Here is a 22,714-nt window from a genome sequence, read left to right as displayed (position 1 = left end):
GCACTCTGTGTGTGATGGGTTTTGTTGTGGTGCGTCCTGAAGTATACTACTGTGACAGTTTCCAATTCTGCGTACGTAATGAACAATTCTGCGTACAAAACGAGTTCATGCCAAGATTTTTCGGATTTTTGTTTCCTTTTAATCAGGTGTTCTAACCTTGTGCTATCGATTGCTTTTCTTTGTGTCTTTTCAAACATACACGAATTTAGAGTCGGCGCCCGCCCTGTACACAATGCTTCTTCTTTCAAATATGAGCACTGAACGTAGTCTAGCATGAATGCAGGCGAGATGGCTCATTTAGCAAAGTGAAACGCACTGATACAAGTCCACGTTGGCAAAATACGGGCATCGATGTATTTTATTGTTATGTTGAGAATGCTTTCATATAAAATGTTTTATATGTTGTAAAGAGGTAGAAAGTTGAAACTCTTTTCTGAAATAGTAAAAAAAAATCAAGACCTAATATCATTCCTGAGGAAACGTTATTTTACTTCGTTCATACTGAAGTTGAGTCAAAATCTGAAGCACCCATTGCAGCCAGACGTAAACAGCCTGCATTGCACTTACTCTATAACGACTTGATAAAAGATGCACATTTGAATATTCGCATAATAAGTCGCAATTTAGATTGTAGCAAATTTTATGATGTTTGTTATTCACAGATCGAAATTTGAGACATCAGGACGCCTATGGTGTTGAAATAGAGATTCTGGCACCATGCTTGAGACCCGTGTGCCTAGCTTTAGATGCAGGTTTTAAGAATGCCAGATGATGAAACTTTCTGGAGCCCATCACTACGGCGTCTCTTCGTAATCATACTGCTGTTTTGAGTCATTGAAGTCAGGCAATTTTCATAATTAAGATTCCGGAATCGATATCTAACAATGGTAGCTCTAAGTAATTTGCCTATACATCGTAATAAAGGTATGCAAGTACCATGCCCTGTAGTCATCAGTAGCACGCATTTGCCAGCCTGCGTCCTTTGAAGTTCCGCACAATGTAACGTACGAACAAGTCACTTCATATAAGGCAATAAATTATATTTGTGGCACGAGCATAAAACACCTTTTACGTGAATACAACAGCAGTACATCGCACGTGCAAAACACGTACATTAGGGACGATTCGATGTTATCTACTGGCCGCGCATTAACTCTTCTGAAAACATAGCACCAGATCACGTCTCACAAGGATAGTGCCCGTGCATCAAACTGATAAGATGCGCTACCAGACATTTGGTTGCGCCGGACTGTCGTATCGCAGCTACAGTGTCGAAAGGTCGCAGTGCCGATGAACACTTACAAACGCAGCTTGCGGCTTTCCCAGCGCAGCAGCTGGTTCCTTCTAACATTTTCTGATTCAGTTTCCTATTTTTGAAGCTTCACGTGAGCAGACCAGGCCGCGTAAATCTTTCCTTGCCTGGTACATTGCCGCTATAAGTATGAGAGCGACTAGCTAGAAAATGCGATGCGACAGCACTGCATACGTGCAAAAGCGGCTTTTGACTGACGAAAGCAGCAAGGTGGGAATAATGACGAACCGGTAGCACAGCGCCAATGGGGCGACGAATAATACTTCGCTATCTGCCAAAATAACTTCCTGGTGCTGTGTTCGCCGTCAAAGAATAAACTTTACGCTAAGTTTGTTTCTCCTGCATGTTTTCATGCAGAGAAACTGACTTCATGTGAAATAAGGCAATCTAGAATGCTTGACGAAGGAAGCAATAGTGCTCAGAGGCATACATGCTCAGATTACGAACACGGTACATTTTTATTATATTTCAAAGATCCTCTCGAATTGGAAGTAAACGCAAGCTTCACACGCGAATTCGTCTGTAAGCAAATACACAGTGATTGGTGATCTGCTGAAATCATGGTTCATAACTCAGTCATGCAGTTAGCACGTGTGTATTTGGTAGCAACAAAAGCAAAATGTACTTAATATCGTGAAACGTATTAGATTTGATTGATTTGTGGGGTTTAACGTCCCAAAACCACCATATGATTATGAGAGACGCCGTAGAAACGTATTAGATTTCTCATTTTACTTACGAACCTGCAGGAACATCACGAAGTACTTATGTGTCTCTCTATTGTGTTTTGTTTTCAGCTCCACTCTACGATTTCGCGTTACCTATGAACAAACTAGTTAACTGGAACGATTCAGTATTTTATTGAGGTGCACAGGAGTTTATTTTTACGAATTAATTTTTTTTCAAATGATGTGCGAAATTGTTTCTGGATAGCAACAAGTAAACAAGATAAAGAAAGAGACACATGAACAGTAAGCTCAGTGCACATGTCGCACGCAAATTACTACTAAGCGTAAGTGTCCTATGTCCCAGTCTCCCTATTGTAGAGGTGGGTAGGGTACCTATGTTGTGTGTAGAGTGTCTTAAGTCCCATGGGGGGGGGGGGAAGTGGCAAAAAGAATTTAGCGTGTGAAATGGGAAACGAAAGCTATCTTTCTTTTTTAAAATTTTTCAAGTTTTGCCTCTAATCATTTCATGAATTTAGGAGTCCCTTAGGCTGCACTTAAAGATACACAATAAAAATGGAGATGTTCGTTCGCATTTCTGTTGCGAGTGTGCTCAAGTCGATTTCCTTCTTGTAGAGTGCTTCATCCTTAGGGCAGATTATCCGCAAACAGCATTGATTTTGTTCCCATTTACTCACGCTCTCGCACCCTTCTTGGAACTAATGTCTGTGTTGATGTTCAAGTTTAAGGGAACGCTACTCACTGAAAGGTTCGTATATTGTTAAAGTAACAAGTGAGAAAGTGTACCAGCCCTGCAAGACCTAATAAAGTTTCTTCCTTCAGTTACAACGTCAACTACGATAATTACCCGAGTGTAACGGAAGCTAGCGGTTACATTTTATCTTGATAGTATAACCAACTTCTATATTTATCACGCCCGTGTGAGAGTCGTTCATCGCTGGTGCACCATTAGAGACACTTACGTTTCCCTTTCATTCTCTGAGCACGCTTATCAAGTGGCACATACGTTGCACCTGCGAATCAGCTATATTCATTCGCCGACGACCGCACACGTACGGTGTTCGACTGCTTTCTTGGCTGCTGCATTTTGGCGTAGATTAGATGCACTCGTGCAGTCAAAAGAGAATTTTGCGGGCACGAGCATATGTTGCGCCCATTGAGATTGATTGATTGATATGTGGGGTTTAACGTCCTAAAACTACCATTTGATTATGAGAGACGCCGCAGTGAAGGGCTCCGGAGATTTCGACCACCTGGGGTTCTTTAACGTGCACCCAAATCTGAGCACACGGGCCTGCAACATTTTCGCCTCTCCCTGAAATGTAGCCGCCGCAGCCGGGATTTGATCCCGCGACCTGCGGGTCAGCAGCCGAGTACCTTAGCCACTAGACCACCGCGGTGGGGCTCCAATTGAGAGGTTGAGAAACAACCACATCGGTGCCGTCAAAATAAAATTAACATTTTTAGTCCACCTGCCTTACCACACTGCGAAAGTGATCACGTGGGCTGCATGCGTGCATACGTTAACGCACGCGCAAGCTCGTTCACTTTCATCGATGAAGAATCACCTTAAATTTCACGATCATCTCACTTTTCGCGAAGCACGACATCCTGGCCATTAGAAACTTCTGCGTTGTAAAGGCAAGAAAGAACTCTTACAAGGTAAGGGGGCCACATTTAGACATGCATAAGTTTTGGAGACCACAGGAAACTTCTCTGTGGCGTGCAGGTACTTCACTGGTGCAATTGAACATTATATTTTTGGTTCACAATCCATGCGTGCACTTTAGCTGAAATCATCACTGCTTTGGCAGCTATGCGTGGTTGACCCTCGTTGTCTTGCATTGGACCAGATACAGACCACTGGCCCATGCACTTCGGCGTATCTGTTTCGTTGTGTGGTACTAACATTGACTGATAACGTGTGGCTTGTTGATGACCATATCAGTAAGGCAATGACTGGTGTCAGGTGGTTCATGACGAAGTCTTGAGTATGTGCTTTTTTTTAAACAATATCGACAAAGAAGACGCAGAGACGGACACATTACTCATCTACTTTAGTTCGCCTCTTCGTCTTTTTCGTCGATTTGGTTTTTCCCTAAAACTGCGCTTTTTCAAGACTTCGATGAACTATATATAGTAAAAGAGCAGGGCACCTTCTTTCAAAAACTGTGGCAGTGTATTTAGCGTGCAAACAATGACTGGAACAGGGTTGTTCTCACGTGAGATGTCTTGAAATTTAAATTTTGTAAAAAATAATGCCTAAGACATAGAGGTATGGTAAGTGAGTGAGGGCGTGCACCCTGAAAAAATATTAGAAAGGGTTTTCACTTAAGCTTCTTTGTTTTAGAACTTTATCTTGCATTCTATTTCCCCGCCGTGATGCTCTAGGGGCTAAGTTACTCGGTTGCTGACCCACAGGTCGCACGATTGAATCCTAGTTGTGGCGACTGCATTTTCGAGAGAGATGAAAACGCTAGGTACTCGGCTGCTGACCTGCAGGTCGCACAAATGGATCCTAACTGTGACGGCTGCATTTTCGAGAGACGCGAAAACGCTTTAGGTCCATGTGCTCATATTTGGGTGCACGCTGAAGAACCTCAGGTGGTGGAAATTTCCAGATCCGTGCAATACGGTGTCTTTTATAATCATATGGTGGTTTTTGGACGTCCATTCCCACATAACACTCAAATCTTGCATTATAGAGGTGCTCTTTTCTGGACTTAGTCGGTTCTTGTTCATGTAGAAGCCACAAAAGTATCACTGTTTTTGCGCGACGAAATAAAAAGGGGACAAAGGGAGCACAAATTACGAATGTTTATTCATAATATACTACACAAAAATTCATAGTCAGAAATGCGCCGAAAGCTAGGCACACACCGAGCGCGTGCCGCGCTATATCGTTGTGGGCGAAACACCTACAAATAAAACAAGAGTGGCAGGTGCTGTGAGTCATTATTATAAGTCGGCGAACTCAATCATGAGTCAACTAACTCGGGCTCACTCACACTCAGATCGATCCGTGAGTCTGAGTGATTCTGGTTGAGTAACATCTTGGTGAGCTTGAGTCCGAGTGGGTCCAGTTGAAAAAAAATTTATGTGAGTGTGAATCCGAGTGAGCCCGCCACAGGAATATTTTGGTGAGTCCGAGTCCCAGTAAGTCCAAAACACAATATACATTTATTCAGTAAGTCTGGGTGAGTCCCACTTCTTTGTGTCGACTCATCACCATGTCTGCTCATCTTCAATTCACGTTCATACACACTTCTTCTGCCACGTGTTCCAATTCAGCATCGTTCGTTCGCCGTTTCAGTATTTATTGATCATAGGAGTCAATTAGGAATGTAATATCTAAACCCCCCTTCCCCCTACTCGTCTATGTGAGCTCTTGATATACTTTATGTTGTCAATTGCTTCAAGTAAAATTAATTTCTCATTCGCAATCGCTTATCACTAGTTTTTAAAGGTACTACATCAACAGGCGCCAAGAAAAGCAGCGATTACATGAGATATTGGTTTTCAAAAGCATTGACACCGTGGTCCAACAAACTACTTCTATGTCAATGGACTCGCGAGCTAACTCACTCGAACTAACTCAGGCTCAGATCGAGCCGTTAGTCTGAGTGAGTCCGCGTGAAAAATGTTTTGGTGAGTTTTACTCGAAGTGATTCCAGTTGAAGGAAATTGTCTTCAGAGTGAGTCCGAGTAAATGCGGCCCAGGACAATTTTGGTGACTCTGACTCCTAGCGAGTCCAAAGTGTAAAATATACGTCATGGGTGAGTCTGAGTGAGCTCCACAATTTTATCAATCTATGGCGCTGACACATGCTTTGTCTGCGTGTTTACGCCTCTTGCGCTTCTCTTACGTGTGACAATACAAGGTATTGGACATGGTAGTTCAGTGCCGTACAAAGTACAAAAAAGCAACATCGTTTGCTCGCTCCTAGGAAAGGAAAGTTATGGAAGCATAGAGAGAGAGAGCTGCTTTTAAATAGGTTAAAGTAGCATCAATGCTTCAACAACAGTAATGTTATTAAAGTTTTATAAATACGTGACATTTAATTCACAAGTTTCTGTATTTCTCTTACAAATGCAGTTTGATAGCTTTGTGCCGGTCTGCTTTTCACGGTGACAGCGCTGCTGGCCGAGCGGGATAAAAACTATCAACAGAGTGCTGTTTCTTATGAGCTTTGCAAGCATTACAACTTGGTCAACCTCTCGTATACTTTTAACAACGAAACACTGTACTGGAAGGCGGGTGAGATGTTAGGGTTGCGAGCCGCATCACACAGCGCCACGGAAGCAGGATGGTACGCAATCAAAGCTTCAATATTTCTGAAGTTCCATTCAATGCTTCACTGTGTATAGTTCGTTGTGTTAAAAGTGGAACGTTCATTCTGGGAAAAACAATTTGCGATATTGGTGCTTTAGGTGAACTAGAAAAATCAGCACGTTACAGTATGCATTTTATGTTAGCGCCTGAAAAAAGCAATAATAATTCCTGAGGTTTGCCGTCGTAAAACCACGATATGATCATGAGAGGCCGTACTGGAGGGCTCCAAAAATTCCGACCATCTGTATTTGATATTTAACGGGCGCCTAAATGGAAGTGCACAAGACTAAAGCATTTTCATCGCCTTCGAGAACACCGCCACTCTGCCCGAGATTCGATCTCGTGGCCTCTGGTCAACAGTCGAATACCATAACCACCAGACCGCCGTGGCAGCATGCTAGTAATACAAGTGGTAGGAACATTGACACTATACAGTGTGTATTAGTGCCTTGAACGACCGAATATTTTACGATATTCTGTCGATGAGCCTTTTAAAGAGTAGCTGAGCTGTTGTGCCGTCATAATTCTAAGCATGACGTGGCAGACTCGGCCATTAACCACAATTTATTCTGGTGCACAATGTGCACATGTCTTCGTAAGGATACTTTCGAGCCAATCAAAGTTTTTTACGATTCGTTGCGCGTGAAGCTTGTTCGTATGATGCATTCAATGTCACTCATGCACAGCATCCTTCACACACACACGCAGAGAGAGAGAGAAGAAAAATCTTCATAAAGGTAGAGAGGTTAACTAGGCTAACTCCAGTTTACTACCCTACATGAGGGAGAGAGGAATAGGGGAGAGAAAGGAGAAGATAGGCATTGCACATAACACACACACCGCGCACACAGTTCAGGTTTCGCAGGGGGCCACACAGTGATGTTGCCCTCAAGAATTGTAGAAGGGCTCGTGTGGCTTTCTGGGCTGAAGTACTTGAAGGCCACGCTCCCAAGATCTTCTCCAGAGTAAAGGGTCGATCATCCAGCCTCCTTAAGGTGTACTGGAGAGTTCGGCGATCTTCTTCAAAGTCTGGACAATGGCAAAGGACATCGTCGAGAGTTTCTACACAACGGAAGTTATCACAGCTGGGGGAGTCGAGTGAAGCGTCGAGTGAAGTTCAGCGGAAGTTAGTGACCAGGCAGCCATTGAAAGACTACGTCACGTCCTTTGTTAGTGGCGCGATGACAGAAAGACGATGCACTATGGTAAGCACTCTCACACCCCTAACATGAAATTCAGTAACATGTTTATTTTCGGCATCAGGAGTACCTGAGCCCGACCGCAGTCGTATCACTGCACGCGGGCTCCAAATAAGTAAGCTAACTACAAAGAGAAAAAAGAACAGAAAATAAAAGTTTGTTCTTTTCCTCAACAAACTTACGCTTGTAAGTGGGCGGCTTGCCCGGTTAATGTAGCCATGGGATTTAGTTATTAGGCTAACCTTGCCGATAAAAAAAGAAAAAAAAAGTCTTAGTGTGGTATCTGTAGTGAACGCACTTGTGACAGCAAATGTTGCAAGTCGTGTTGTTGATAAGATGGAAGAGTCTACTTGTGCACATGTCACTATACAGATGACAAAGTATCGTAAAGCTCGAAACCTGCAGCTTACTGGTATAAGTTTTTTGTGTAGATATTAAAACCACAGAAGAAACCAGAAAAAACAAGCAGACATACATTGGGATGTGCGTGTCTTTCTGGGCTTCATGCCACTTATGGGGCCCTTACTACATTTTATTGCTTTAAAGGGAAGACCGGTGTTGGGGTCAAGAAGCTTCGGTGCTCCATGGGCTCCTGACCTGACAGTAGTGGTTTTGATCGGCTTTCCTCGCAAATATACTTTGCTTATAGGACGTAAAATACTAGAGAGTAATGTTGAAGAGAAGCAGGCGCACAAAATTGTAGCAGTGAAGTGCTACAGTTTGATAGTACGAATGAATTGAGCCAAACGAAAAATGACGAGAACGCCTATCGTCGTGCGTTTGCATTAGACCAAGTATTGTACTACCAGAGCAGCCTGTTTGTTTTAATTGACGCGCATTTACTACGTTTTCGCGTTCAAGAGCAACTCTGGATTGACTGCCTGAATTATTGACTATATTTGTTATCGCCGACTATGTTGACATCAATGTTTTAAACTATATCGCACACTTGAGAGTTACGAGAACGCGTACTAGACACGACCACGAACGTTTAGCAGTTTGTCTACGCGTTTGTAAATCAAAGCACTATATCAGTATATCAAAGCACGCTCTTCTGAAACACTCTGCAGCTCTCCCTGTCGTTCACTTATTTTCTATGTGCCGAAGCCAACTGTGGTAGCTAAAGTAACATGAAACCTACAGCTTCCCGAATGAATATTTTTCAAGCAGAACTTTATGTAGGGCTAGTTGGCGCTACTTTTACGAAATGAATAATGCTCAAACGACAGAAGGCGTTCGTTCCTGTCTCTTCTTGTGTGCGTCTCGTTTGCCACTCATTCCTTCTATAATTCACGAACGAATACTTTGAATTCGAGAAATCATGGTTGGTGGCCATGTAGCGAAATCAAGCGCAAAAAGATGTCGGCGCGGTCCACGTGGTCACGCCAGAGTCATACGGCAGTGAATAAATGCAAATCAGTTGTACACGTGTGTTCGTCTTTAAGCAGCGCATCTAGTTGATTACGTTCGCAAAACGACGGCGCTGGCAGTGGGTGAGCTGAGTATTTACGTACCAAGTTTCTGGATACTCCTGAAAGATGCTTAACGCCATGAGCTTGACTAGAAAGTTCTAGATTCTACGGTCGTCCTTAAATGGGCTCTGAAGATGCCAACCTTACGTGTTGCTGACCCGTACGTTCATTGCATCGTTCTGATAACGACCGCCGTCTTAATAGGACCAATATATATATCTGTCCCACGAGTCCTTTCACTTTACTACCAAGTTTCTATTTCGTTATAGCATGAAGAAAATAACATTTTCCCGACTGCTCACTGAGGAATTAAAACCATGCTAACGAAGCCACATGCCTTTCCTGGCTGAAAGTGCTAATGCCCCTAGGCCAAAACGTTTTCACTCTTTTCTGTGGTACTTACTTTACGAAGGAAGGATGGATGATTGGAGAGATGGAAAAAAATTATTTGAAAAAAAAAATGGCAACATATCCATGGAGTGAATGATGGAGAGTGGGGCGAAGCATTCGTCCGTCCATTCGTTCTTGCTTTCGTCCGTCCATGCGTATGTCTGTGTGACCGTCCATTCGCCAGTCCCTGTGTGCGTCTGTTCGTGCGTCCGTCCCTGCGTTCGTCAATGCATCCGCCCCTGCGTCTGTTCATGCGTCCATCGATGCATCTGTCTGTGTGTCCGTTTGTCCATCTATTCAGAGTATTCCACCAACACTCCAAGTACTACCATCTCGCATCTTTTCATCATATATTCCCCATATAGAAGCACCGCCATCCAGCGGACATTCCAAGGACTAAACGAGAGGTGGCACACGCACACTTTCTTACAGCTTGCGCTTCGCATCTACTTCCCACCTTTAACCACCTCGAGTTCATGGTATATACTAGTTCATTGTATTCATGGCACTGCGGCTCCACGCTCGCTAAACCTTTTTAAAACTAAGGAGGTTACACCCCGCGAGTATAAAGTAGCGACGCTTTCTTGTCTGATAGTGCTCAATGTACATGCCAATGGCTTCCAATTGGGATCGCAGCGTGCGCCGAATGCTGCGTGGCCAAGGTGTTTATGACGATGGCGATAAAGTGGTAGAATGCATTGCATTGGAGCAACTGTACCACTGCATCGAGGAGGATGTCAAGCTTTGGCTGCAGGACAAACTTGGTGAAGTACAGCTAAACAAGGCAGCAGAGTTAGCTGAGTAGTATTATACTCACCGAAAGTTGCATAGCAGGGCAGTGCGCGTTGAAAAGGATGAAAAGAAAGAGGGTTTTTCAAAGAAACCTGAATATGGGAACCAATTCCGCACCATACTTTCAGGAGGGACCCGTCTATTACGAAGGGAACTGTAGGGGAAGGGCAAAAGGAAGCGGATAAGTTGAGTGAGGTTCCTAAACAACGCACTAATATCACATGGACGTTTGAATAACTGAAGCCGCTAATCTGCTACAACTGCAAAAAGGGAGGGCACATCGCAATAAACTGTAAGCAAAAGTTTGCTTTCGCAACAATACGAGAATCGGAAAAGAACATGCGGTTGTTAGAGCCGTATTTTCAAGAAATTAGTGTGAATGGGAAAACGTGTTGAGCACTTCGAGACTCAGCGGCAACCATGTACGTTGTCCATCCTTCATTAGTGTCTCTGGACAACTTTACAGGAGAATGCGCGTGGATCATACAAGTCGCCGAGGAGCAGAGCGCTTGCTTACCAATCGCTACGGTTGTCATTGAAGGCCCGTTCTGTAAGCTTCGCACCGAAACTGCTGTGTCTGCCGCGCTTCCCGATCATTTTCGTTGTCTTTTTTCTAATGACTTGGAGCAGCTTCTCAAAGAGCAGGGTAAATCGTTCTTCTTCAACTTAGCGTGCATGACCCTCAAGCGATCGCAAGCGTGGAAGCATTCGCAAGACTTGATCTTGTTCCATGTGGTGAAGCACCACCTGCAAAGCTGCTGATCTGTGTGACCTTGGCCGCGAGTCGACGGAACCTCAGACAGGAAATTCTCCTTGTGGGTCATTTGAGCAGTCACTCGAGCGGTCTGTCACCGAAACGACTGGCGCGGTCTCAGTCCAGCCGGTGCGCTACGTGAAAAGTGTAGAGGAAATGACATCTTGGCGGCCATATTGACTGGGCACAATGGCGGCATTGCTAAGGTTACGTGTTGCACAGTGGAGCTTGTCTAGCAGTGAGCGGCCGCGGCTAGCGGCGGCATGTGTGCCTCCGCCAGGTCTCGTGCTGAACCGTGGCGCACAATATTATCCGTACTCTGCCCCGCATTATTAGTTACGCAGTGTTCTTCTGGCAGCTATTGTACTCTTAGCAACGTTTACAAATCCTTTTGTCCATCACGGGGTTTCAATAGTGCGTTGAACGAGTGCATATCCATGCGTCTTGCAGCGGATGACGCGGATGAAGCAAATAGTGTTCAGCGAAATTTCGTTGGGCACCATGACAAAGCGGAACGACGACGAACGCCTTGCAGGTCAGTGACGGTTGTCCTGCTTGTGACAATGGACGACGCTGTTGAGCCCAGCAAGACGCAATGAGGATCCTGTGCACATACGTAAGTTCAGGTTCTGTGTGTACAGTAACAACTTGCATGTGCGTATTGAAACACGTTTTCTGTTTCGCTTCGTATACTCTCCCCCAGCATTGCATGCAATCTCAACGCAACAGCAACCGAGTTCAAGTGTCACTTGCACCGTACTCAAAGTAGTCACGTTCATAAAATGCTGACGCCGGTGAGTTTCACACGAACACAGACACACTGGCCGGAGGCTGCGGCCGCGTGGCGGAATGCAACCATAGAAGGCGCACGACCGATCGTGTTGTCTGTGCCGTCGCTGAATTAACGGTGTGAAAACACTCGCCGTTGTCAGTGCATCTAGCGCGCGTTCTCTTGTACTTGCTTCGTTGTCGGTGAGCTGTTACTCGCTGTCAATACTCGGATGAAATGTTTCCGCCGATGGTGTCGCGCAGGCTCATGGTGTTGAGCCCCGTTCCATAAGTTTCGAATCGTCACGGCACGTGCGCTGTGCAGCTCACGTGCTTTCGGAGCCGGAGAGAGAGTCGTGCCGTCTGCTTTACATTGGGATGTAAACAAAAAAAGGAGAATTTGCCCAATCAATATGGCTGACTTCTGGCTTCATCGCGGCTTCACAATGAGTGACGTCAGGGTCAATCTTACTTTTCCTTCCTCCATGCTGTCGGAGGAGGAGACGACATGGCACCATTGCGTCAGAGCAAGAGGAGTGCAACGCTCTCGCCTGCAGCGGAAAGTTAGAGTGAGCTGTCGAGGGTTTATCGAAAAACGCTCGTTCGAGAGCAGCGTGAGTACCTCTCGATTAAAGCGCTAATGGAAAGCGTAAGTTGGGAACCAAGAAAAAGAATGTTTCTTTTTATTAGAAGTCAGAACTCCTATATTGTAGTTGCACAGATGTGCCACGTCGCAAGTATGAGCAACTCTTGGTACCGCATAGCTATTGTCACCTAAAAGTGGCCGGCTACTGCGGTGGAGCATGATACTCCAACACCACAACTTTGACGTCCGTTACAAAAAGGGAAAGCTAAACGCTAATGCAGACGCATTGAGCCGTGCGTTTTAGCTAGTACTTTCTCCACCTTTCTGTCTTTCGCTGGCGAGTCGGGGCAAAATTTTGTCCTTATCACGGCCTTAGCTGAGCGCTCTCGTCCAGAACGATCCCAAGGGGCCAACGTCATGTTGCATTCTATTTCATTACGTTGTTGCAAGTGTAAAGCTGTTAGTTCTCATTTTAAGAGTCTTGTGTCCCACATGTGGCTCTCGATGTAGAGAGAACGAAATTTCGATAGACACGTACCTAGATATATGTTATACTCTACTTTGTCTGGTGTTCTGTCGGGTAACCGAAGGAACTTGCTTGTGTCATGTGTTGTCTGTTGTCGAATCGTTCATGACAACTTGCTGAACAATCGACAAGTGTTGAGACCACAAATCGTCAGAAGAGACGAACAAAACTGGTCGGCAAGTTGGGGCGACAAGCCAGTGGAGCTGGGATCTGTCCTCAAGAATGGGATGTGTTCACGGGACGGAGTCTAGAGCTGCTTTCACCCCATGGCCCTGGAGGTGAACCTGGAGGGACCTGGCGAACGAGCGCGCCCGACATCCGAGCGACGTGGAAGCAGCTCGTCTTTCCGGTGCATTGTCTGGCGGTGGGGTGCTGTTACGCCTGGGAGTCCAGACCGAGCGTCAATGCCTTTGCAAAAGCAATCTGCGTTCAGGCCAGTGATCGAGCCCACCTGACGCGATCAACTCAACGACGCCATCAAGTGACGGTGCCGGTCTGTGTTACGCAATGCACAGCAAGCTTCTTCAGCCCACGAACCCGATAAAGCAATCGGCGCTTTCCAGTCTGGCGAGTCTTACGCAATGCGTGACAACATCATTCGTCCTTGGGTGCAACCCCGCGCAGCGGCTCCAGATTTGATGATCATGACGCAGCCCAGTGGCGAATCCCCATTGGAGGATTCTGACATCATGGCCAGCGGCACTTCTGGTTGGACGTTGGTGACGCAAAAGACCCACCCGGTGCCTATAAAAAAAGCCAAGCGGCGCGTCGCCAGCAGTTGATCTATGCCTCAGAGAGAAACACACGTATGCGTGAGAAAAGAAAGACATCTCACCTTTTCGAAGCCATAAGCTGTCGGTCCCAGTACAGAATATGTAACGCCTCTATTTCGATGTTGTACATAAACATTACTTTAACTCACCGTCGTCTCGTCCACTCATCTATCAGCTCTGCGCAGAAGCAGTCGCGAGCTGAGTAACACCTTGATAAGAAAGACGGCGACGCCAATACGGTCCCGAAGGCGCCACTGCTCCGATCTCCGCCGACAGCCCCGCCGTGGTGGTCTAGTGGCTAAGGTACTCGGCTGCTGACCCGCAGGTCGCGGGTTCAAATCCCGGCTGCGGCGGCTGCATTTCCGATGGAGGTGGAAATGTTGTAGGCCCGTGTGCTCAGATTTGGGTGCACGTTAAAGAACCCCAGGTGGTCGAAATTTCCGGAGCCCTCCACTACGGCGTCTCTCATAATCATATAGTGGTTTTGGGACGTTAAACCCCAGATATCAATCAGTCTCCGCCGACATGGTCACCAGCCGTTTGGTAGCGTAGGTTTCTCAGCTCGCGACTGCTTCTGCGCAGAGCTAATAGACGAGCGCACGAGACGACGGTGAGTTAAAGGAATGTTTATGTACAGCATAGAAGTAGAGGCGTTACAAATTCGGCACTGGGGCCGACAGTTTAGAGACTCGAAGAGCCGAGCTCTCTTCTCTGGCACATAGGTATACTGCTGGCGACGTGCCGCACGGCTGTTTTTAAGCTACCGGGTGGATCCTTTGAGTAACCAAATGTCCAACCAGAAGCGCCGCTGGCTGTGAGGTCAGAATCCTCCAATGGGGCTCGCCGCTGGGCCGCGTTATTCTCATCTAATCCGGAGCCGCTGTGTGTGGTTGCAGCCAAGGACGAGTGACATCGCCAGCATTGCGTAAGACTCGCCAGACTGGAACGCGCCGATCGCTTCGACGGGCTCGTGGGCTGAGGGGGCTCACTGTGCGTTGCGCGACAGACCGGCGCCGCCACGTGATGACGCCGTTGTGTTGTTCGCGTCAGGCGGGCTCGCGTGCTGGCCTTGACACAGATTGCCTTTTTCAGAGGCATGGATGTTCGGTGTGGACTCACAGGCATAATAACACGCTACCAAACGACTGGTGGCCTTGGCGGCAGAGTTCAGAGCAGTGGCGCCTTCTGGACAATGTTGGAGTCGCGCCTTTGTAACAGGCCACAGGCAGTGGGGCCAATGTCCTGAGAATGTGTTCGTGCCCTACTTTGTCAAAAGCGTTTTGTATGTCTAATACGAGAATAGCTCTGGTTCGGGCTATCTGTCACTTGGTATGAAATAGTGGATCTTTTATATGCGAGAGGACATCCTGCACCGATAAATTGAGGCAGAAGCAAAACTGTGTTACGAACAGTGCCTGCGATGTGTCAAGTTATGGATGTGGATGAGGAAAAATGTGGCGTTCAAAGTAAAAGTGCTTTGCGATGTCATTGCACGTAATGGGTGCATCTCAATTGGTTTGTAACTCAGCGAGATTAGGTTGCCCTGTGGCGGTGCGATCGGTAAGTGCACGCGCTCCAACACGGGTGATTCCGTTGAGGGTAGACTGCATAAAAAATTGTACCAAATTTTTAACAAGTGTCTAGTGGATACCACGCTTCTCCAAAGAATAACAAATGATAGCATAGTAATTGCATAGGAAATGCTGGCCTACCACACAAAAGTTATGATTATTTATGGTAAAATGGGTACCCAACAGTGTGCTTGTAGCAGTTACCCAACGATAAAAGGTTCCGGAAGGCCGCTGTTCTAGGTTTCACTGTCACTGTACTGCGCTTTCCGTGCAGGCCTGGTTAGTTTTTTCCTTCCATACTCTCTTGGTTTACTGTTAATTAATAAGTAGCTTGCAGTCTGAAGTAAAAATTCTAGTTTTATAAGGAAATTTTTCACATTAGTGAAAAACCTCTGTATTTCGTACATCTGGACCCCGCAAAATTCTAAGACATCTTTTCTGCAGGCCACGAAGCGTCCAGTGATACTGTGGATTTGATCATTTTGATCATTGATCACTTCTAAATATATCAGCACATCTCAAGAGACATAGAGCATTTCTTCATTCATTGATATACTCTTGATTACCTTTTAGACATTGCCCTTTACATTGTCTCCCACACAAGCGTTTATAATGCTGCAAAAAAGCCAAGTGATCTATAACTAAAAATGAAAGATAACTTTTAAATTCGAGGGAAACTGTAGAAACGATGTATCAGGGGCATTTGACGCACATAAGACATACGACGCCATTTGGCGATCTGAAGACGTCTGGATCACTGCTAAGAATCGTCGTTGAACAGTCAAGCGAAAAATTGGCCTCGTATCTACATGTTAATCTGCAAATGTCGTCGAAAGACGATAGTCTTGCGTGTGGAGAGAGTGAACAAAACATTTATTTGATGTGCTGCGCAAGAAAATTGGTAAGTGGTATTCTGGAGACACTGCGTTAGAGTGCCTCAAGCGTGCAGCAGGGGTGAACAAGCGCATCAAGTCACGTCACACCAGAGACATGAGCGCCATCTGGATGTTTTATTTGAATACAAAGCGCGTGGCTCTGAGACGTGTGTGCGCACCCATCTCAGAGGTGATAAGTTTTTGAACGCAAGGCGACAGGTAGGGGCCACCACCGTCTCGTTTTAGCAAAGCGTTGGAAACACTCTCCTTTTCGTGCAAGCATTGTATGGTCAGCGAAGCGTGATAAGCGCTATGGTCCTTAAAATTACTTATGTATACCTTTTATAGTAAAAGTCGTACATGCAGAATATATATATATATATATATATATATATATATATATATATATATATATATATATATATATATATATATGTATATATATATTATATATATATATATATATATATATATATATATATATATATATATATATATATATATATGTTGTTATGGTGCCCTAGACAAGTGCATTATTTGCTGTTTAATTGACAATCGCACAAGTATGAACGCTGAATGTTGAGCAACATTGGTTGGCGCTTGAGATTGAGTGGGCCGTTTCAAGGATTCGGTGCTGTTAGGAGGGGACAAGCAGACAAATGTACAGACAGACAAACAGACCAAAATTTTTGCGTCGAAGGTTCCCAAGAAAGACTATCGTCTTTATAATGGTTATTGACAACGCGAGCCTACGGCCAAAACTGTCTTCACGATATTTGCTCCACAATAGCGGCAATCTACAGCAACGCTACGCCAAAGCCGCGTCCATCACCTAATTGATGGCCCGGCTACTTTCCCCTTGGGTGCAAATAAATACCATGTGTGACGATGTTTATTCGAGCAGAGAAGTCGCAACGAGGTTGCGACGGAAAATGGGCGTACGGCAAGTCTGGCAAAGGCGGCACAAACTCTCGCGCAAGCAGAGCACGGGGCTTTTTGTTATCTTCCGAAGACGCATACGTGTTAGTGCGTATGTTACACTACACATGTTTCAATTTATTAACCCAACGCGCACATAGACAACCATAGCTAGGTGTATCTATTTCGAGAGCAGTGAGCTAATCAGGATGAACAATGGAAGTGCCGCAGACTGGCTGGCCGGTGTTTCGATAAGTGGACCTATTTTTGTGGCGTGTTAGTTTTAAGAAGGTTTGTAGTGACGTCATCTCTTGAAGGTAGCGTGTGTCTCTGTTGGTAATCGCTGTTGGAAAAAAATATATATATGTAAACAGAAGAGTGCAGCCCTGGCTTCATTTACAAAGTGTTCCCTGCTCGGAGGTTTGAGGAAAAGACGCAAACAAAGGGCTGAGGGGGGGGGGGGGGTGTTGACCGAAAGCTGGAGCGGTGTGTTACAAAACGGTGGCCACTACAGACACGAACAAAGGAAAGAGCATAAAACACTTTGAAACCACCTGGAGATGACGTCACTACTGACCACTTCAAATCTAACACGCCAAGGATGACAAGGCACTTTCGCCAAAGATAGGTCCTCCTACCGAAATGTCGGCCAGCCTTTCTGAGCCACTTCCGCTGTTTATCCTGAATACCCCACTACGTGTTTCCATCAGTGGGCTCCCATATTGATTTTGTATTCCGATAACAGTCAGTCAGTAAAACTCTCAACTGTCGCTACCTTTCTCACAAAGTTATATTTACCCTACGGCACACGACTCAAAGCACACCGTGAGAGTTTTGATTATATTATCAAAGTATAAATGTGAAGGTCATACCACAGACAAGCACAGTGAGGAAAAATAAAGAATAGACAAAGCCTCGCGCGGATGTTGAGGATTTACACATCAGTGAACAACAATACAGGTATCTGATCCACAGCTCCGTCATTGGTAGATGGCGCCCCGGTGCGTAGCGCGGACATGCAGTTTGCCACCATTCGCGCTTTGCATGCACCTGCGCAGTTCTTATAGCTTTTTTGCTGAAGATAAAAAAATCACCTTTATTTCTTTTCGGAAAGCCGGAAACCATCAAAGGAGACGGGGAAGCTCCTCTATTGCGGCACACAGCCCCATCATATTGTGTACTTTAATAAAGAATTCATTTACTTGTTGAAAGTGGATATTTAAACATCGAACATGGACTTCGCAGTTTAGACCTATTTAACTGCGACCAAAATTTCTGCGCGCGTGGTTGCAAAAGTCCTAACATTAGGACCCCAAATTACAGAAGGACGCTCTCGAGACCTAATGGTCCTCAAATGTTGGTGTCGACTAACCGCAATGTTACACACGTAAAAAATAAATCTGACCAGTGCCAGCCCCATCAGATAACTAATATAAAACTTAAATGATATCCCGCTAAGAAGAATCATGTGTAGTTGCGAAGCAGCTGGCGCTAACGCTTACACTGGCGGCGACAATGACGCTGGCACTCATCGCGACGTGGCGCAGGAGAGAAACCTCCCGAAGCACGCAGTGATGGATCGGTTTTTCTACTTGAGCATGCCAATCGCTGCTAATAAAAAATGAGCGACAGAGGACTCGATTTGACTCAGGGACCAAAAGTCTACTTTTTTTTAGTTAACGCGCAGGCTTGGAATTTTTATTGTTCACATAAAAAAATCTCCCACCGGCCCTACATCGGAGGTCGAGATCCAGTGCCGATATATAAGGGGTGGCCAGCAAACCGTTGTGCAGGGCGAGCAGTTCGTCATCAAGACACTCGCTAATAAACGAGGCAGAGCGAGGTGAGAGAGGGAGAGCGTAGGAGAGAAAAAAATGGGCAGATCCCACGTAGAGTGGGAATCGATAATATGCGAAGCACAAATGAGGAAGGTAGACACGAGGCTTCGAAATCAGCCCAACGTTACGATACGGAGATAAATTATGCCGTACACGACATCGATGTCATAATTATCATGTTTGAGCGTGTCATTTACCTTCGTCGCCTGTTCACGTCAAGTGAAACCAAATTTGGTATATGTTCAGTTATCAAAGCAGGCGCGAGCGCGCTGTCAGCGTTGCATGTAGTGATGTTTTGCATGACACGAATATCATGATTATCATGTTTGGACGTGTTATTTACATTCGTCGTCCGTTCACGTCACGTAGTACCAAATTTCGTATATGTGAAGCTAGCGAAACGGCCGCGAGCACGTCATGAGCATGGTATGTTGTCATGTTGTTACATGACATGCCTGCCATGATTATCGTGTTTGCACCAGTTAAACACTTTCGTAATACATTCACGTCCTGTAATACCAAACTTGTTATGTAAGAAGGTAGTGAAATGGCCGCGTACGCATCATGCGTATGGCATGTAGTCATGTTGTTACATTGCATGGATATCATGATTATCGTGTTTGCACCAGCCACATGCCTTCGTCGTTCGTTCATGTACCGTAATACCAAATTTGGTATATGTGACGCTAGCAAAACGGCTACGAGCGCATCATGAGTGTGGAATGTAGTCATGTTGCTACATGACACACGTGTCATGACTTTCTTGTTAGGGTCTTCCGCTTGTGTTTGGCATGCAGTCATACCATACCATACCAGTCTTCGAACATGTCATGTGAACGAAACCACTGCAAGAGCAGCAAGACCATGAAATGTAAATCATGACATTCATGACATGCGTGTCATGATTTAATGTTATAACTAGTCATGCTCATCATACAGTCATGTTATGCCATACCCATTTTGTTATCAATACCATTATCGAAAGCTAAATGTCATAGGCGGCTAGATAGATAGATAGATAGATAAATAGATAGATAGATAGAAAAATAGATAGATACGCTTAAAGTCGCCATAGTTCGCTGAGAAATGAAAAAGAGAGGGAGAGGGGACGCGGATGTGAAATCGTGGTGTAAAAACAGCGGGGAGGAGTGCCTAGAGGAGAGGGAGGGGGAGCGAGCGTAGGTTAGCAGACGCTTCGTGCGATGGCGCTTTGAGGCGGTAAAGGGTGGAACGTAGGAGAGGAGAGAGAGGGGCGGCGATGTGGAAGCGCTGTTTGGTTCGTCACGCCGCACACCAGATTGAGCTCGACTCTTCGCTGTTTTGCATCTAGTAAGCCAAGTATGGGCCTTCTAAAGCAACGTCCAGCAGCGCCACTGCATTGTCGTAACCGGGAATACCAAGGACGCGCCTCCTTTCACCACCACATTGCCGCACCCGCTTAGGCGACCGCACAGATTGCATCTGCTGTAATTTACAATGTAACTACTTCTGACTAATAATGCTCGGGGCCTGATTAGGAGCGCGTGTGCACAAGTGTCATTGGCACCGGTACTGCCTAACTCTCCTACAAACCACTTTCGTCAAAAGCGCCTATCTCCACTTACGCATAACTTGGCCGCGGGAGCATCGCGCCCAAATTTTAGCTTGGGTTTCCTATATGTGAACTGTACATCTGTATAGGTCTTTTGGTATATTTAGTTTGGCATAGCAAAGGCTCGGCCACTGTGCTCTTCGCCAAGTGTAGAGGTGTCCCGTGGCAGCGTCAGGGTAAGGTAGCGACAACACGGACGGGAGCGCCACTGGCTCCTGGTATTTTCATGGGAAGGACAAATCCCGTTGCCCCCACTGCTGGCACACGTGAAAGGCAGGCCAAGTTCTCCGTGGTATACAAACTAGCAGCGGCGATGATATTGTGAACAGTTAGTTCTGGGTAGTGATCCAGCGATGGCCCGTCTAGACCAAAGCCGTACGGACGCCGCTCGCTCGTGAGAAATGTCGCCGCCTCAGGAGCCAGGGAGGGATAGTGCCGGTCTCCCTTTTCGTCCAGTCCCATGTAAGCCGTCCGATTGGGCCACAACTGTGCACCAGAAGATGGATAAACACGTGCTTAGGCACCCTCTTCCACAGCCACACAATATTAGTCGCATACAATGGAAGTGCGAGTTTTACCCCCGTATTCATAAACGCTCCTCGACTTGAGCTTGACCTTAAACCAACTTCAATGCAGCGCGTCGTTTGAAACGCGTTGGTGCGTTTGTGCTGCCTTGGCACCGCCTAAGGACAGCACGTTCGAAACGCATTTGTGCTGCATTGAAGTCGGCGGCAAGTTACGTTCAAGTCAAGCAGAATTTCTACATACGGGGGTAAGTATAATGAAAAACAGCAAACACAAGTATTTAGCGCCAACGTTCGTGTTATGTGCTCCCTATTGAGCGTGTGCAGAACGCTGACGGACGTAAGATATCTCGTTCTGGTAGCATGCTGCTGCCTGTTCAAGTGAGAGCCGTCCACTTCGAATCTTTCTTGTCGTAAGGCTGCAATATTAAACTCTACCCTTCTCAAATAATTCTCACTTTTGATGTATTTTTGAGTAATTAGGCTTCACCTGCCGTATACTGCCGATAAAATAGATCTGCTTTTGCGACTTGCAGTCGATTTTCAGAGCAGAAGGCTTTAAGACTTCTGCTCTGAAAACTATCTGAGCATGGTCAGAAAATGCGGCCGATTGGTAGAAGAGGCTCCCGAGAACACGAGAGCCGAACATTGTAGTGCAGCACGTGGCCTGGAATTCACATTAAAGTATCAAAGTAAGCTAAAAATATTTTTGCCTTCTCTTCTTTCGAAAATTGGCGGAATAAGCTGTAAAATGACTCGCAAAAAGTCAGACATCAGCCATCCCGTGTACTTGAGTGGCGCTATTAGAAGTAAAGACTCGCTAGTTTTCAAACCATGGCTACAAGAATTTCATGAGCAGTAAGCAGCCTGTAATTAAACGACATCCTTTAATTGTACACACCGAAAGTAACAGAAACTAAAACTATGTAGCTGAGCGAACTCGAATAAGAGCCTTTCAATATGCGCATTTTCCCAACAGGAGCCTGGCTGCCGTCTTCACCAATCAGTCAAACGACATTGCACTCCTGTCAGTCCAATCAGGCTTGCAGAGAACTGAGTTTACTCATATGTACTTATGCGAAATCAATACATGCTCAAATAATGAATCCTAATTTCTGCGGTCAGCCATTTCCTTTAGGAAACGCTGAAAAACCTTCGCGAAACTAGAAATCTCCAGGTTTGCACACCGCAGAGCCGTTCAAAACATGTGTTGCCCAATTAAGCCATTTTCGACGAATACACGGCTGATTTGTTCGGCGCATCTCACGGCGGTTTCCACTCTCTGCCCGCCACAACTTGCTGTCTTTATCTTTCGCGTAGTTGACACGCACACCAAGCGAGATAACTGAGCGTGGTCTCACTGCTGATATCGCTGAGCGAGGAGAGAGGGGGAGCGGAAGAAAGCACTACGAACGCAAGTGAATAACTTCTGGTGCTTTCGCTGATTTCAAATTCACAAAATAAGGAATAGGAAAAGACATAAATAAAAGAGAAGTTTGGTACAGGGTATCGAATTTTTTTATTTGTAAAAACTTGTGAAAGCCAACGAATGCTAACATTTACACCAACCTCACTCCATTTAACCGGACTTTAGGATGACTGGAAACCGCTAAGAGTACGCATGTCCCTCGAAGCCAAAACTAGCGATGAGCTTCGGGGCCCTGCTTCAGGATCCGCCGCTCGCTTCAAGCGTTTGCGTTCAGTGTCGCGTGCTCTTCGCTTTGCAGCTTTGTCTTGAGTGAAAGTAACGTTGTCATTTGTGTTCGAGCTGATGCTGACACGTGCTTGCGTCCGCCCACTCACTGA

At 45.7% G+C, this 22,714-nt stretch overlaps 1 protein-coding gene across 2 annotated transcripts in view; it reads right to left on the bottom strand.

Annotated features, from left to right (window-relative positions):
• Nucleotides 1–16,911: 16,911 nt before the first annotated feature.
• LOC119170670 (isatin hydrolase) overlaps nt 16,912–22,714 on the bottom strand; it is a 69,816-nt gene continuing 64,013 nt past the window's right edge. For both annotated transcript variants that reach the window (XM_037421902.2, XM_075886919.1), the window contains exon 5: nt 16,912–20,870. In XM_037421902.2, the coding sequence (XP_037277799.2) occupies nt 20,556–20,870 (315 nt within the window). In that variant the 3' untranslated portion in view covers nt 16,912–20,555. The remainder of the gene's footprint in view (nt 20,871–22,714) is intronic.

This window comes from Rhipicephalus microplus, chromosome 2, assembly GCF_043290135.1.
Source record: "Rhipicephalus microplus isolate Deutch F79 chromosome 2, USDA_Rmic, whole genome shotgun sequence".
In the NCBI taxonomy this organism is placed as follows: domain Eukaryota; kingdom Metazoa; phylum Arthropoda; class Arachnida; order Ixodida; family Ixodidae; genus Rhipicephalus; species Rhipicephalus microplus.
The sequence above is the reverse complement of the archived record's forward strand: the minus strand, read 5'-3'. Positions and strand labels throughout refer to the sequence as shown.